This window comes from Uloborus diversus, chromosome 2, assembly GCF_026930045.1.
Source record: "Uloborus diversus isolate 005 chromosome 2, Udiv.v.3.1, whole genome shotgun sequence".
In the NCBI taxonomy this organism is placed as follows: domain Eukaryota; kingdom Metazoa; phylum Arthropoda; class Arachnida; order Araneae; family Uloboridae; genus Uloborus; species Uloborus diversus.
The window spans coordinates 51,244,702-51,258,952 of NC_072732.1; the positions used below are offsets into that span (position 1 = coordinate 51,244,702).

A 14,251-nucleotide genomic window follows, 5' to 3' on the forward strand; every position below is an offset into this window, starting at 1 on the left:
CTTAATTATTCGGGTAATATTAATTATTCTGAACCCGTAAAAGTTATCTCTAACAGTTTACTAAAACTTTATAATTTAAATGAAACAAAAGATTATTATACAAAATATCCTAGAAAAAACAAATGTTTAAAAAATAATAATAATACTTTAATGTTTGAATAAAAAATTCACAATATGGAAAAGAACACTATTTAGAAGAGAATTAATAGCTATAAAGACAATTTTATAGTAATAAAGAAATGAGAAGATGAAAATTGTAGCATGTAATGTGTAGTTTACTCTAGACATAACTTGAAAAAGAGTACATTATTTTGAAAACAAATTCAAACTAGGCATTTCTTTTCAAAATGGCTAGTTTGAAAAAAACTAGGCAAAGAAAGCACAGAAGTCATATCTGCACTTTTTTTTTAAATCAAAATTGAGTTATTGTCACAAGTAGTTTTTTGTGACCTAATTTACCTAATTGCAATATTTTATGATCGTCGGTGAAGGGGAAATATTTGAAGAAAAACTCTGAAAAAAAAGGCATCTGAATCAAGTGTATGAAGACATAAAACTTGAAAAAGAAATACATTTTTTTTGAGCTTAGATACGACTTTAGTGCTCAGCACGGCAGTATAGCTAAGAGTTAAAAGAATATCAGTAATAGCAGTCTGGTCAGTGGTAAATAAAACTTAAGCACAATTTCATTTTCAAAAATTCAAAAATAAAGTTAAAATATGTAGAATTTGGTACATGACGCTAAAAACATTTTCAGTGACGGGTATAGGTTTTTATAAAACTGGGAGGACTTTTATGATTGTGCTTCAGTTTATTTATTTATTTTTTGTAGTGTATAGAGTACGGGGGGGGGGGGGGTAAAAGGAAAAATGGCGCAGCAACCCGAATGATGAACCCCTCAATCCAATGGAGAAACAAAGCTTTCACAGTTATTTCCTTTTTGGAATCGTACAGAAGGAAGTGAACATGCCATTTATCTGAGGAAAAACTTTTAAACCTTATCAAAAAATATATAGAAAGATTATTCACTGGTTGAACTACCCTATCAGGGAAGCTACATAAGAAATATGTGCTGTACACCTAAAAATTAATGGTGAAAATGCAGAATATATTACCTCCTTCTCTCAACATAATCTGCCAGGTCTTTGAGTTTTTTAGACTCTGAAACTAAATAATTACACATTTTATAAAATAAAAATAACATGTAAAATAATGATTATAGTATTTTGTAATAATAAGATAATAAGGCAAAAAGTAAAAAACATATCACAGACAAGTAAGCCTCAAAAAAAAGGGGGGGGGGGCTTTTAATGAATGTTTAACTTATATTAATGCTGAGCACAGATATTTGGCCATGCAATTGATTAATCTTTGAGGTTAAGCCCTGGTCTGCTTGGCTCAGTAACAGTAACCTATAGTATGATCAAAATTGGTGGAAACAAGAAAGTGAAAAATAAAGTATAAAAAGAAAAAAAAAAAAAAAAGAAAAAAAAAAAAACAAATTATTAATTTACTCAATATTATTAGATATTTTAACAACTAAATTCAAAATAATGGTAAGATAATTATGCTTTTTTTTCTATAATTAATTGGAACTGTTCTTAGAGTATATTTCAGAGCATATTAATTGTAAACAGGGTTTCATTTTTAGCAAAAAAGTGTGAGATGTTTTACAGTATTCAGAGCTTATTTTCAAATGTAAAAAGCTTGAATTTTGCTTAATAATGTAGACATTCAAGTAAAATTGAAAAAAAAAAAGTAAAGAGTTGAGCTTGCATGAGGCCCCATATTAAAATTAAGCCCGAATCACCATAGCTTTTAATTTTCTTTAGCTTTCTAACATTTCCTCACTTATAAAGAAAAATAACAATAATAACATAAACCAGTTGACATTTGTATTTCACAAGTAAAATATTAAATTAATGTTGCTTAAATAAAAGGTTCATGCTACCACCTACAAACAATCTATGAAAGGTCTTAAAAGGTGAATTTATAAATTACTATAAAGTGATGAATTACAGAAAAAAAACCAAGCTACACTCCTCACAATGACCAATATCATGTACCAAGAATTCACAGGGCATTTCAATTTAGGGAAAAAAGTTAATGTTCTGTAAGAGCCTTCTAAGATTGTAAGAAAGAACATAAGTATCATTTGGCAAGATAAATAAGAAACATTTTTTGCCAGAAATATTTTTACATGGATTAAAACCAATAACATTTTTTACAGGAACTAAAAAATGAGAAAGAATTAAATCCAAATTTATAACCTTTCGGTTACAAAAAAGAGCTACATTTTCCAGGCTATTAGCCCATTATGATTTATCAGGTGAGATTTCATAGAAAAATACTTTGATCAGATAAAGAAGAATCAAAGTACACATTTAATTCATAATACAGTTGGCTCTATTTAATGACTTTCTCTATTGAAAGATGACTTTTCACGGTCCCAGATTCTCCACTGTAGTTTTAGAAGCATTCTATTTAAGGACGCATTCTACTTAAGGAAGATTTTTTGTGGTCCCTTGAAAGTCATTAAACAGAGAGTCAACTGTATTTTCTACACTGAAAATGAAACATTAAAAAATTTGTAATTACAGACAACATTTATTATAACATGCAGTAGTAACCATAGCTTTTGCAAGGTCCAGCATGTTTTTTTTTTTTTTTTTTTTTTTTTTGCAGGACCCTCATTTTATGAAAGACAAAGGGCAATAGAATTACGGCTGATTAGATTAACTATAAACAAAATATACATTTTTTGATAATGTATATTAAAATAACCTAACTGCATTTACTACTTAATTTAAAACATTTTTCTTGATAAAATCCTACATACACAATATACTATGAGACTTTTCAAGAAGTTAATTTTGTTGATTCCTACAAAAATGAGTGAAAAATGTCTTTTTAAAGCAATAATTTCTGAAATTTTAGGTTTCTCAATTCGATCAGAAAAATATGAATGACTGTTACTTTTCTGTAGCGATTTAATATAGAACTAATATCTATTCTGATAAAATTTACAAAAAGTAGAAACTATTGAAAAATGGGCTCAATTGTATTGTATAAACATAAGTAAATCTGTTTGAATTCCAAAATTTTGACCACATTTGTGCAACCAAAAATTACATATGTTGGCAATAACCTTATTTTAGGTTGAAGGAATTCATTGTTTAATAAGTGGTTTATGCTGCTTCTGTATATGTTGATAACAATTTTACTCTCCAACTTTTCCCAACTCAAAATTTTGATTTGACGCCTTGACTTCGAACCCCAGGTGGTGCCAAATTTGACCCCTAAAGTTTCGGTTTACTTTGAGGCTTCCCTTTCTGACTCATCATTATTAAGATCCATGAGTAGCCTCAAGGATAAGTTTGTAAATGTAATTTTTATACACAATCAAATTTAACTTTAAAGAAATCATTTTATTTTATATTTTTTACAAATATGTTATTGGCAGCATGTAACATACAGCAGAGCATATTGCAATGTGTTTAGACTATTTTTTATGCATTTGAATAGGGTCAGACGGGGGAATTATAGGACAAAATACCATAACATCTTAATATTTTCTTAAGTATAAAAGGTAAAATGATGTAATTTGGCATGGAGTAAGCGTACACAATTTAGAAATTATTGAAATAATATCTTTATCTAAAATTACATTATTATTTATTTTATTTAAATTAAATGAATGACCATTAATTACTCTGGATCGGGGCAATTATGGGTCACACATGGGGTAAATATGGGTCACTCCCCTTTTTTAAAGTAATCCATGTCAAAAAGTAATTAACTATTCTAAATTATCATTTCTTAGCCCACTAAGAGATTTTTTAATGGCAAAAAGTTTTATGTTTAAGAAATGACACATTATAATTGAAATAATTTGATGTTACTCTTACTAGTAGACTACAACTGGTTATTGCACTTTGCTCTAAGCCCACAATTCGGTGAAGAAATTTCTTAAATATTTGTATGCTACCTTCATCATTCATGTTTCTATCAACTGCAAGGACTTTTCAATTTTAATTAACTAGACTGAAAAAAATTACACTTATTTCAAATTACTTCTAGAAATGTCTCGCTTGAACAAACTAAATTTTCCGACACCTTGTTCCAGAAAATGCATTCCTGCTTTCTCTTTTTTTCCAAAATTTAAGTTACTTTCCCATTGTAGAATATGTCGCTATCATCATACACAACAAAGTATATCTGATTTTCAAGTACAGAATGAATTCGGTTATAGCACCATTTTTAAGTTTTAAAACAGGATTGTTTTTGCAATTGTGTTATTGCAAATTCTTCCCTCTTTTTGTCGTTGTCTTAAACAATTCCAAAATAAGCTCATTTTGCATTTAGGTGCTGTCTATATCAGCTTGTTGAGGTACTTTTTTCTTTTTTTTGCAAGCAGGGTTTTTCTCTTTGACTACATTTGTGAGTTCAATTTCTTTTGCAGTCACAAGGTAGAAAAGCGAGTTTGATTTTTATTACTATTGAATTTAGCCCCTTATTTGGTACTTAAATGATTTGTATTAATTTGCTGCTTATTTTGGTTGGTGATGTGTGCCATAATTGCATGCTGACATTGTTTATCTTCAAAGCTGAAATTGATCTGCTAGCCAAAAGGGCATGATACTTAAGCAGCAATTGAAGATGATAAAATATCTAATGTTGTACTTTGAGCATTAAAATTTCTTTGAAAGAAAAAGTTTGGCACAGAAAAGGATAAGTTGATGTTAATACTTATGTTATTTACATAGAAATAATTAAGAAAAACATATAAAATATCAGAAACTATACTGACCCAGAATTAGCCCACTAAACTGGGGTATAAATCAGCATACTCTTAGGCTAACTTTTTTTAAAAAGAAAAAAAAATGTATGTAGGTATGAAAAGCTTACACCCATTTACTATTAAAAAACAGCACCAACTAAATTATTTCTTCAACAGTATTTCAACCACAAAAATCTTGAAAAAAAATCGTGATTTTCCGAGGCAATCTATTTTGAAGATGTTTTTATAGAAGTGTGAAAACTCGTTTTTATCTCTTATTTACTTCACTGTTGCATTGTTTTTGACCTTGGTATAGGAAAATTGAATGTATAAGGATGACTTAGCATAATTTAGCTTTTTTGCAATAACATTTTTTAACAGTAAAAAGTTGGTGACCATTATTTATCCCGGAAAGAGAGTGAACCATATACTGAAAATGGCACCTAGGTTGCTCGTTTTCACGTCTAAAAACTTATACTAGGGCCATAATGATGCCAAGATTTAAATTCTTGCTTCTAACACTGGTGTAAATACAAAATGATAACAATAAACTGAAAAACCTTATCATTTAACAATTTTATGAGATGAAGTATTTTACAATACACACCTTGTCTTGTATTGATGGGGCCACCTCTCATACCAAGCACAAGTTTTAATGTAGCCCCATCTTTAATACAATAATCCTGAAGACAAAGATCATCATTAAGCTCTTGAGATTTCCATATTAAATGTTGCTGTGAAACTGGAATGCCTAAAAATAATTTGAAAAGATAATTACAGTAACAAAGGATTTTTAAAAAAATTAAAGGTTGACCTCCTATGCAATATATAATTCAAATTATTTTTTTCTTCAGCAAGTAAACACAATAATAAAATTCTAAATAATCTGGACAGTGTGGGGTTCTTGAATTGTAAACATTTTGATGCAAGGCAGCAGGTTTTATTCTATGGACATAATGTTTATTGCTCAGTTGAAAAATGTTGTTTCTTTTTATACAATATATTATTCGTACATTTTGGACCAAGTATTCACTGATCATCGATATGCTTAAATCCTCTGTATTGCAGTACATACAGATTCCATATATAGCATGTAAAACGTTTTCAAAATATGAATAACTCGTATCTTATTGCTGAAGAGAAAAACTCGAGCAGCAAATTCGGTTACTAAAGGAGAAAATTTAATGGAAAAATGCTACTATTAAAAAACATTTAATTTAAAATAAATTACCTTCTGAATACTGTATTTTGGCTTTTATAGATACTATTGTTTCTAATGGTGAGCAACTAAGTTCAAATGCAGTCCCTGTCAGTGTTTCAATAAATAGTTCCATTCGGTTTTCAGCCATGGTAACTGAAAATTTAACAAGATGCAGTTAAAAATCAAACTATTTAAATATAGCAAACTGAAAAATAAATAAAGTCATTTTAAGTTCATATTCATGGCTAATCAAAAACATTAAATGATATTTTAGGAAATCTCATTTAAATAGTTTAGAAATAAGTAAAAAATGAAGATTGAGAAACTCTAATATCCTTTTCATATAAGCAGGGGCAGATGCAGAAAAATCTTTCAGAGGAGGGCACTAAAAATTGTGAATAGCACCTCCCCCCCCCCCGCCACATAGGATGTATCGTAACAAAGTTTTCATTACTTTATTTTAATTTAAAAAAAAAATTTATAGGATACTTTCAGACTAATGATCTACTTCTAAGTACATATACTGTTGGCCCCGCTTAAGGCTGCTCTTCAGTGAGGGAAAACTTTGAAGTTAGGGTGTAAATGACTTTCTTCCTTGAACGATGGGCGTGAACCTGAATCAAGTGATTGACACTTCAACAGCCAATGGAGTGGACGGTAATCGATGTAAGGCAGGAACACGTGACCTGTCACAGCTGTCATTGTTCTGGAGGGAAAGAAACCCCTAAATGACCCCCGTCGTGAAGAGCAATCAAGGAAATTAGCTGGCGGCCGAAACCCCACTTGAACAGTACCGATGCGAAGGTTGAACAGAACAGAAAATAAAGTCAGTACCAAAGGGTCTGCCGTAATTTTTGAAACAAAGTTTTTTTTTTTTTGGATATGCGTTCCCAGATTTTATATTCATGAAAAATTTATGAATGAAAAGAAAATTTATCATAAATTGAACAGGAAAAACGATTGTCTTATTTTTTTTTTTAAACGATGTTTTCAATTGCCACGTCCGAATCTTATTTCGTTCATAAAGCTAATTAGTTTCTTGTCTGATGTTTAATTAAAGAATGCAATTTTTTGCGTTAGGATATGATTATATATATATATATATATATATATATATATATATATAACAAGAGGTATAAGCTTAGTGTAAACCTGTGGTGTAGTCCCGGAAAAAAAGGGTGAGGGGTGAGGAGGGAAGATTACATATCGGTTATCGGATATTTACAGTCAAGAGGTGGAACGATGCTGATTTTATTTTTAATTATTGTGAGAACGGCAGAAATGTCGTAATCAGAAAACAATTTCATATTAGGATATGGTTACATTTCAAAGAGGGGGGGGGGGGGATCCCGCTATTTTTAGTATATATGTATATATATATATGGTCGAAAAAGGAATACTTCTGCAATTCGATGGAGGATATGCAACGCTGAACTGACATTTTTGTTAATTAATCAATTACTGTTTTAGATATTTATTTATATTTTTCTGGTGATTCATCATGCGCAGGGCTGCATTTGTTTACTATCAGTAAACAAATCATCCCGCAAAAACATAGATAATCAGCATGGTGACTAGAGCAGCATACACAAGACTAAATGATTAATATACTTCTTAAAATTGAAATTCTTTTTCAAAAATAATAATAATAATAATAATAATAATAATAATATTTTACGCATTAGACGAAAAGTGCAACAGGCTATAATAATAAGTAGTTGGTAAGTCTTTTATTGAAGTGTATTTTCGAAGCAGCAGTTATATGATGTTTGAGAACATTTGAAAATACATTTCGTGGGTGGAATTACACGAGCAACAGGGAATTACTTGCAATAATGTACTTAAATTAAAAATACAAGCTGCAGTTTACTTGCAGTACACTTGGAACAATGTACTTCGACTTATTCAAATGCAAAATGTTAGGAGGAATAGAATAACTTTTTAAAACTTTTGATTTTTTTTTTCTTCTCAGGTCTTTTTTTTTCCTAACGGTTTTCAATTTTTGGTTACATTAGTTATGCATTGCTTTCTGCGATTCAAAATAGTAATAATAACAATAAACATAATCAGAAATGCTTTCCTTTCTGCGGATACTATGGTGAGAAAAGCAACGGCTAAAAGCATAATTTTCAGAAAATTCATTCATGCTCGCATTTCGAAATTAAATGAAACCTCTTTATTACCACACAATGTTGACAGCTTCGTGCAAACGAAGTCCTAAACTTGATAGCTGCACTCAATCAAGCTTTCATTGATGCAAACTATTGCAATCAATCAAACAATCGTAACAATTACGTGGAATATTCCCTATTTACGTCAATTGTTTGCTTGTAAGAATGTGAACAATGTCTTACATACGTAATTTATATTCAGAAAAAAATATCAGAATTGAAAATATAATTCCACATTTGCAAATCACACACATTAGTATACTATCCTTTAAATTTTAAAAATATTTCAATTTAATTTTTCTCTTTTTGTATAAAAGTATTCATGAAGCATAATTTATAAATTGTTGAGTGTACTAACATTTATTGCTCTAATTTTTCTAATTTTTCTTTTTTTTTCTTTTTTTTTTTGATCTCTTCTCGACTTCCCGGAGAAATTTTAAACTGTTAGCAAAATTAGGGTAACTCAAATAACTCCAGAACGTGGAAGAGAAATCTGTCAGGCCCAATAAAAACTTTTTGAATGATGTAAAAGGCAGAAACACATGTATCTATCTCTATTGATAAAGATGTTCTTAATAACCCCGAAACAAGTGTAATTTAATTTGCACGTTTTTACATTAAAATAGTGTAATTTCTATGTCAATAAATGTTAACATTTAAAATCAACAAAAGTTGAGAGATGTGCGCAAAGTTGCGTGAGACTAATACCAATCATTCGCCCTCGAATACCTTATTGCTTGACCAAGACCAAATATATTCTTTTTTTGAGCGACCACAGTTGGTTATTGTTTTCACTTGTCCGTAGTTGATGTTCTTTCGACTTTAATTTTCTATTCTTTTAATGCAAACTCGTCTGTTCCACGTGTCTTCGCGAGCATGTCCCTCCTCCTGGGCGGTGAAGTTCATGTCCCCGCCATCAATTTTACTTATTCCCGACCCTCTCGATTTTACACAATACTTTTCAGACAAAAACAGCATTCAGTCAACAACGTCCAGCATCCAGCCCTAGGAATTCATTTGAATGTAGACGTCTTGTATTCAAATCATGACTTTTACAAATATAATTCTGATAGGAACCATTTGTAGGAATAAGAAACCCAACGAGTAGGGTTCTACCACAATTCGTGATTGTGAAAAACATAATTTAAATTCAAGACGTCAAAATTCAAATGAAAGCTATGGGCTGGATGCTAAATGTTTCTTTCTTTTCTGTTTGGTATTAAATTTTTTTTTTTTTTTGAATTTTTTCCCCCCATTTATGAATAATATTAAATAATGATAATGTTTCAATGAAGCTTTAACACCATTTTAAATCGGGTGTTCCAAAATAGCTTCAATTTTTAAATGTGTAAATTGTAAATAAAATATGCACTTCAAAAAGCATGAGCTTTGTGCAAGAAATAGATAAAAGTCAAAAACAACGTCTTAAAAGCACAAGTAAAAGATGTAAATTATAAGTGTAGAAAATGCATTGCTTGATTGAAAACTTGTGGCTATGTATTTGTTTTTTTATCCAGGATATTAAAAAACTTTGACCTTTGACACTTTGAATTAAAATTCAACTAGAAATTTGGTTTTTCGTACTAATATTCAAGCCGTATATATCGTATTTATGGTTCAGTTCCCTTCTTGTTGTTTACCTTTTTATAGCGAAATTGAGGCTATATACGAAATTGTTATTCGGTTCCTTAGACTTCACTATGAACAGACGCGACTGCACAGTGCATACACACAAATATATATTGATAAAGATCGGCTAAAATTGAAAAACCTTAGGTTTCGGGGAAATGTTTTAGACGTCAGACAAATTATTTGTCTGAGCTTATGAAAATTTCAGTGTAACACGACTACCGAAAGATTCTTAGAACATGGTGTATTCATCCAGTTAAAAACAAAATGGTCAGTGTTCTCCCCCTTCCCCCATCAGTTCTCTAATTATCTGTAAATTTAAACCAGTGGTTCCCAATCTTTTGCACGTTGCGACCCTTTTTTGACTAAGTAAAGGACCTGTGATCACGTAGCCTACATGTCAGTAAAGTATCGCAAGGTGTGGACCTAACCTGGCAACATTGTGAAAGCTACGTTAGATCCTACATTACAAAACTGCTATGTTAGATTCGATCCACCCCCAACTATACTGTGGTAGGAATAATGTTTCGACCGAAGAAGAAACGCTACACGACCCCATTTGGGGTCACGACCCTGGGAACCCAACCCTGCTTTAAAACAATTTTTTTATACTCATTCATGCTTTAAAGAAATGCAGGTATGTATCATTTTTCTCCTTAGAAAGTCTTCAAAAGAAAAATTCAGTGAAATCCTGTTACAACGTATATCAGTATAACGAAGTACCCGTTTCAACCAAATAAGTTTTCAGTCCCGATTTTGAAGTTCATTGTTACTGGATTTCACTGTATTATGAATTACATGATCAATGTGTACATACCTTGTAAAGAATTTTTTACGAGTTTGGCTCGAGAAATTATTTTCAAAAATGTTTGTTGAGCTGTGGAAAGCATTTTATGCGTTTACATTTGTAGTAACATAGTATAATATAGACAAAAATAGAATCCAAATATCTAGTAAGTATCTAGAATACGGTTTTGGACTCGGGTTTTTTTTTTTTTTTTTTTTAAGAAATGGTCGCTTTATTTCGAACAAAGTCTCAAAAGAGTGCTGGAAATATTTTGCCAGATTTTTTATGGAGCAAAATATCAAACAGTACCTACCACCTCTTTCAACGAAATTCATTTTTTCTCGAATTTTAAACAATCAAAGAATGGATATTTCAAAAAAGGAAAAAGTACACGACACAGATAGAGGCTTGAAAAATACTCGGAAAAAAATTTACATGAAAACTTCAAAGGAATTTGTAAAATCTTCATCCAACTTTCCCCGCAGGTTAACATTGGATCCGTAGGCTTTCAGACTCTCAGTGAAAAGCATCCTTAAATTTGCTTATAAAGTAGCATTAATATACATATTTATCTTTCTTTGGATGCACCAGCTCCATTGTTTATGCCTTCTTGATGTTGTGAAAAGTAATGGGGGTAGTGCATCCCCAGAAATAGAAATATTCATTAATGCTATATTATAAGCATACTTAAGATAATTTTAATCTTAATTATATCCGTGAATGAATTTGAATAACACGAAAAGGTTCTTCACTGAAGGTCTGCGATGCAACTTTACGCAAAATGCGATACTTCCTTTTTTTAAATTTACAACGTGAAATTTTTTTTTTCGGATATAGGGTTTATAGGTGTGAGTCCTATACTCTGGTTTCATGCCAAAAAATAAGGGAAAAAATTGTAAAACAAACCCCTAGAAAAAAGGATGGATTTTGATGATTTTAAAAATATAATAAGTGGTAATACCCCCCATGAGTTAACCAATTTCCTTCATATGTTCTTGCGTACAAACGTAGCACCTCTCTAGCCCCTCAGAAAAGTATTAATGTATAATATAACGATAACTTCCCCTCCAAATAAAAATAATGGCTATGAAACTCAAAAACTGAAAAAAATTGCGGGCGACATTTCCAAAAAAGCGGGACGTGTGAATGGGAAAAGGTGGTCATATTTGGATTCAGGAGGTCATTTAGCACAAGAATTCACAAGAATTATCTCAGAAGCACTCTTTAAAAACTATATCCTTTCTAAACACAAATCAAATCGTGAAGATGTTTCCAAGCATGTGGATTCACTTTCAAAAGCACTCATTCATTCCTTCATTGAAAAATGCCTCCGGAAAAGAGGGGAGTAGTAAATGGAAACGGTCGTTTGCGCTAATGATCGTAAATCTTATACACCTCACCCGGTTTTTCCCCTCAAGAAAGGAGGGACCAGTGAAGGGCGTGGCTTAGTAGAGAAATTGAGCTTTTTCGAAAATATTTCAGATGGTTGGAACTCCGATATTTTTTTAGAAATGGTCGCATCATTTCAAACTTAGTCTCAAAAGAGAGCTGGAAATATTTTGCGTGTTGGGGCGTTCTTAAAATTTCGATAGCACGATTTGCAGCTTTTTTACAGAGCGAAAGGTCCAACAGTACCTCGTTTTCGAAGAAATTCATTTTTTCTCGAATTTTAAAAAATCGAAGAATGGACGTATCAAAAAAGTAAAAACTAATATACACAGACATAGGCTTGAAAAATACTCAGAAAAAATATTGACCCGAAAACTTCAAAGGAATATTGTAAAATAACCTTTAACTTTCCCCGTAGGTTAGCATTGGATCCGAAGCTTTCAGACTCTCAGTGAAGAGCACCCTTAAACGAATGCTGTCGGTTCCAAGTAATATTATTAAATTAAGCAGGGCATTTGATTGAGCAGGGACATTTTTTTTACCTTTCCAATTTCCTCTCGGTTGTAATGAGCAAATATTGTAATCCCTTTGTGCTCGATATAAGTGAATTCGACTATGTTCATTTACTTTTGGAATGATCTATTTTTTTTTTGTTATTAAGAACTTAATATACTTTCGATGTACATAAATTTAAGATTTTAAATGAAAATGTACATTTCACAAGAGATTCAAAACAGATAAACATTTTCTATTTTAAATTGGTCTGGAACAAAAATTAAGTTTAAAGTATAGTATAATAAATTTCAACCAGATTTACAGAAAAAAATTAAAATTTAATTAGGCTTACTATAAACAGTATGAAAACCAATTATTTTTCAAAAGTACAATGTAAACCTTGAAGAGGATAGTAGAACACTTACCTGAACACAAATTTTACTGGAAAAGTAATCACATGCTTACAAATAAATTAAATTTTCCAATCAATCGCACGATAAGAGATTTTTGTGACACGTTTTGTTTTTTTGAGTATGTGCATTACAACTTAAAAACCAATTAACCTCCAGAAACCACACTTAAATTTAAATCTTTAGTAACAGAACACAAATGAGCTGATAAATGATGTATTCTTGCAAATAATCCAAACCCATATTGAAAATAATATTGCTTAGTACAGCTTTTTTTTTCTTGTTTCACAATTAGGAAAAACTACTTTATAAGAAAAGATAAATACCGCATAATAACTTCCATTATTGATATTGCATTATTTGCTTGTCCTTTAAATCCAAGAAGAGTGGGGAAAGCTCTAGAGGTATAGCGTACAGCTTTTGAGCAATGTAATATGTTCGGTGCGCCTTCTTTTAAGAACTGAAAATGAATGGCGAGGTGAAAACCTAGGAGTTGACGTCCAGAGTACCCAATAATCAAAATATTGTCCTAACGTTTTAGAAAGAGTGAATATCGTAACCAATGGCAACCGTTTTAAGCGATGAAACTTTGATTACGATTAACAAATATCTGAGATTACGATATTAACTTTTATTTTAGGGAAGGAGGAAAAGCACATTGCAATTATCGTCCCTGAGAGTCCCTAACGTCCCTGTACGTTTTATATAGGGAAGCTGCGCTGATTACTATGCGTAAAAGAAGCTTACGAAAACTTTAAGGCTGCGTTCGGAAACGATCCACCGGTTACACCGCGTGGTTAGACCGGTGTGGTTATGACGTATTTGGAATTTCCGTAGGAAGCCTGGTAGAACAGCTGTGTTTCCGAACGCTCGTGGTTACACCGCGGTAGTTCTAGTTCAGCAGCAAATGACGCTCCAATCAAAGCGTAACTTTCGTGATGGGGAAAGTCACGTGCGTTACGATCAAAACATAAAACACGACCGGATCGGCCAACACAGACTATGTGACGTATGTGACCTCACTAACCGCTTCCATACTGCGGTACGACAGGTTGCTATCAAGTCGACCACCAAAAAACGACCGCAGCGTTTCCGAACGCGGTTAAGTGACGTCACCGGTTCGACCGCAAGCGTTTCCGAACGCTTGCGGAGGCACCGAGGTGACCGATCCATGTTTCCGAATGCACCCTAAATGTTCGCAACTCCAACAAACTATAAGGGGCACTACAGCCACCGTCTAATGGCGGATGAAAAAGGTAAAACAAACGCACGCCGTAGTGTAGAAAATGCGAATAAGCCTAGGAATTTTTGTTTGTATGCATGACTTTTTTTTATTCTTTTAAAAATAATATTTTAAGACTTGTGAATATTCTGGCCCACGTAGAAAGA

The 14,251-nt window shown here is 31.8% G+C and overlaps 1 protein-coding gene across 1 annotated transcript in view; it reads right to left on the bottom strand.

Moving 5' to 3' along the window:
- The window catches only part of LOC129217029 (AN1-type zinc finger protein 4-like), a 29,956-nt gene extending 16,579 nt beyond the window's left edge, over positions 1 to 13,377 (bottom strand). The window contains exons 1-4 of the mRNA XM_054851262.1: positions 13,189 to 13,377; positions 6,012 to 6,134; positions 5,388 to 5,531; positions 1,116 to 1,167 (exon numbers count right to left, since the gene is read on the bottom strand). Coding sequence (XP_054707237.1) covers positions 1,116 to 1,167; positions 5,388 to 5,531; positions 6,012 to 6,129 — 314 coding nt within the window. The 5' untranslated portion in view covers positions 6,130 to 6,134; positions 13,189 to 13,377. The remainder of the gene's footprint in view (positions 1 to 1,115; positions 1,168 to 5,387; positions 5,532 to 6,011; positions 6,135 to 13,188) is intronic.
- Positions 13,378 to 14,251: the final 874 nt, after the last annotated feature.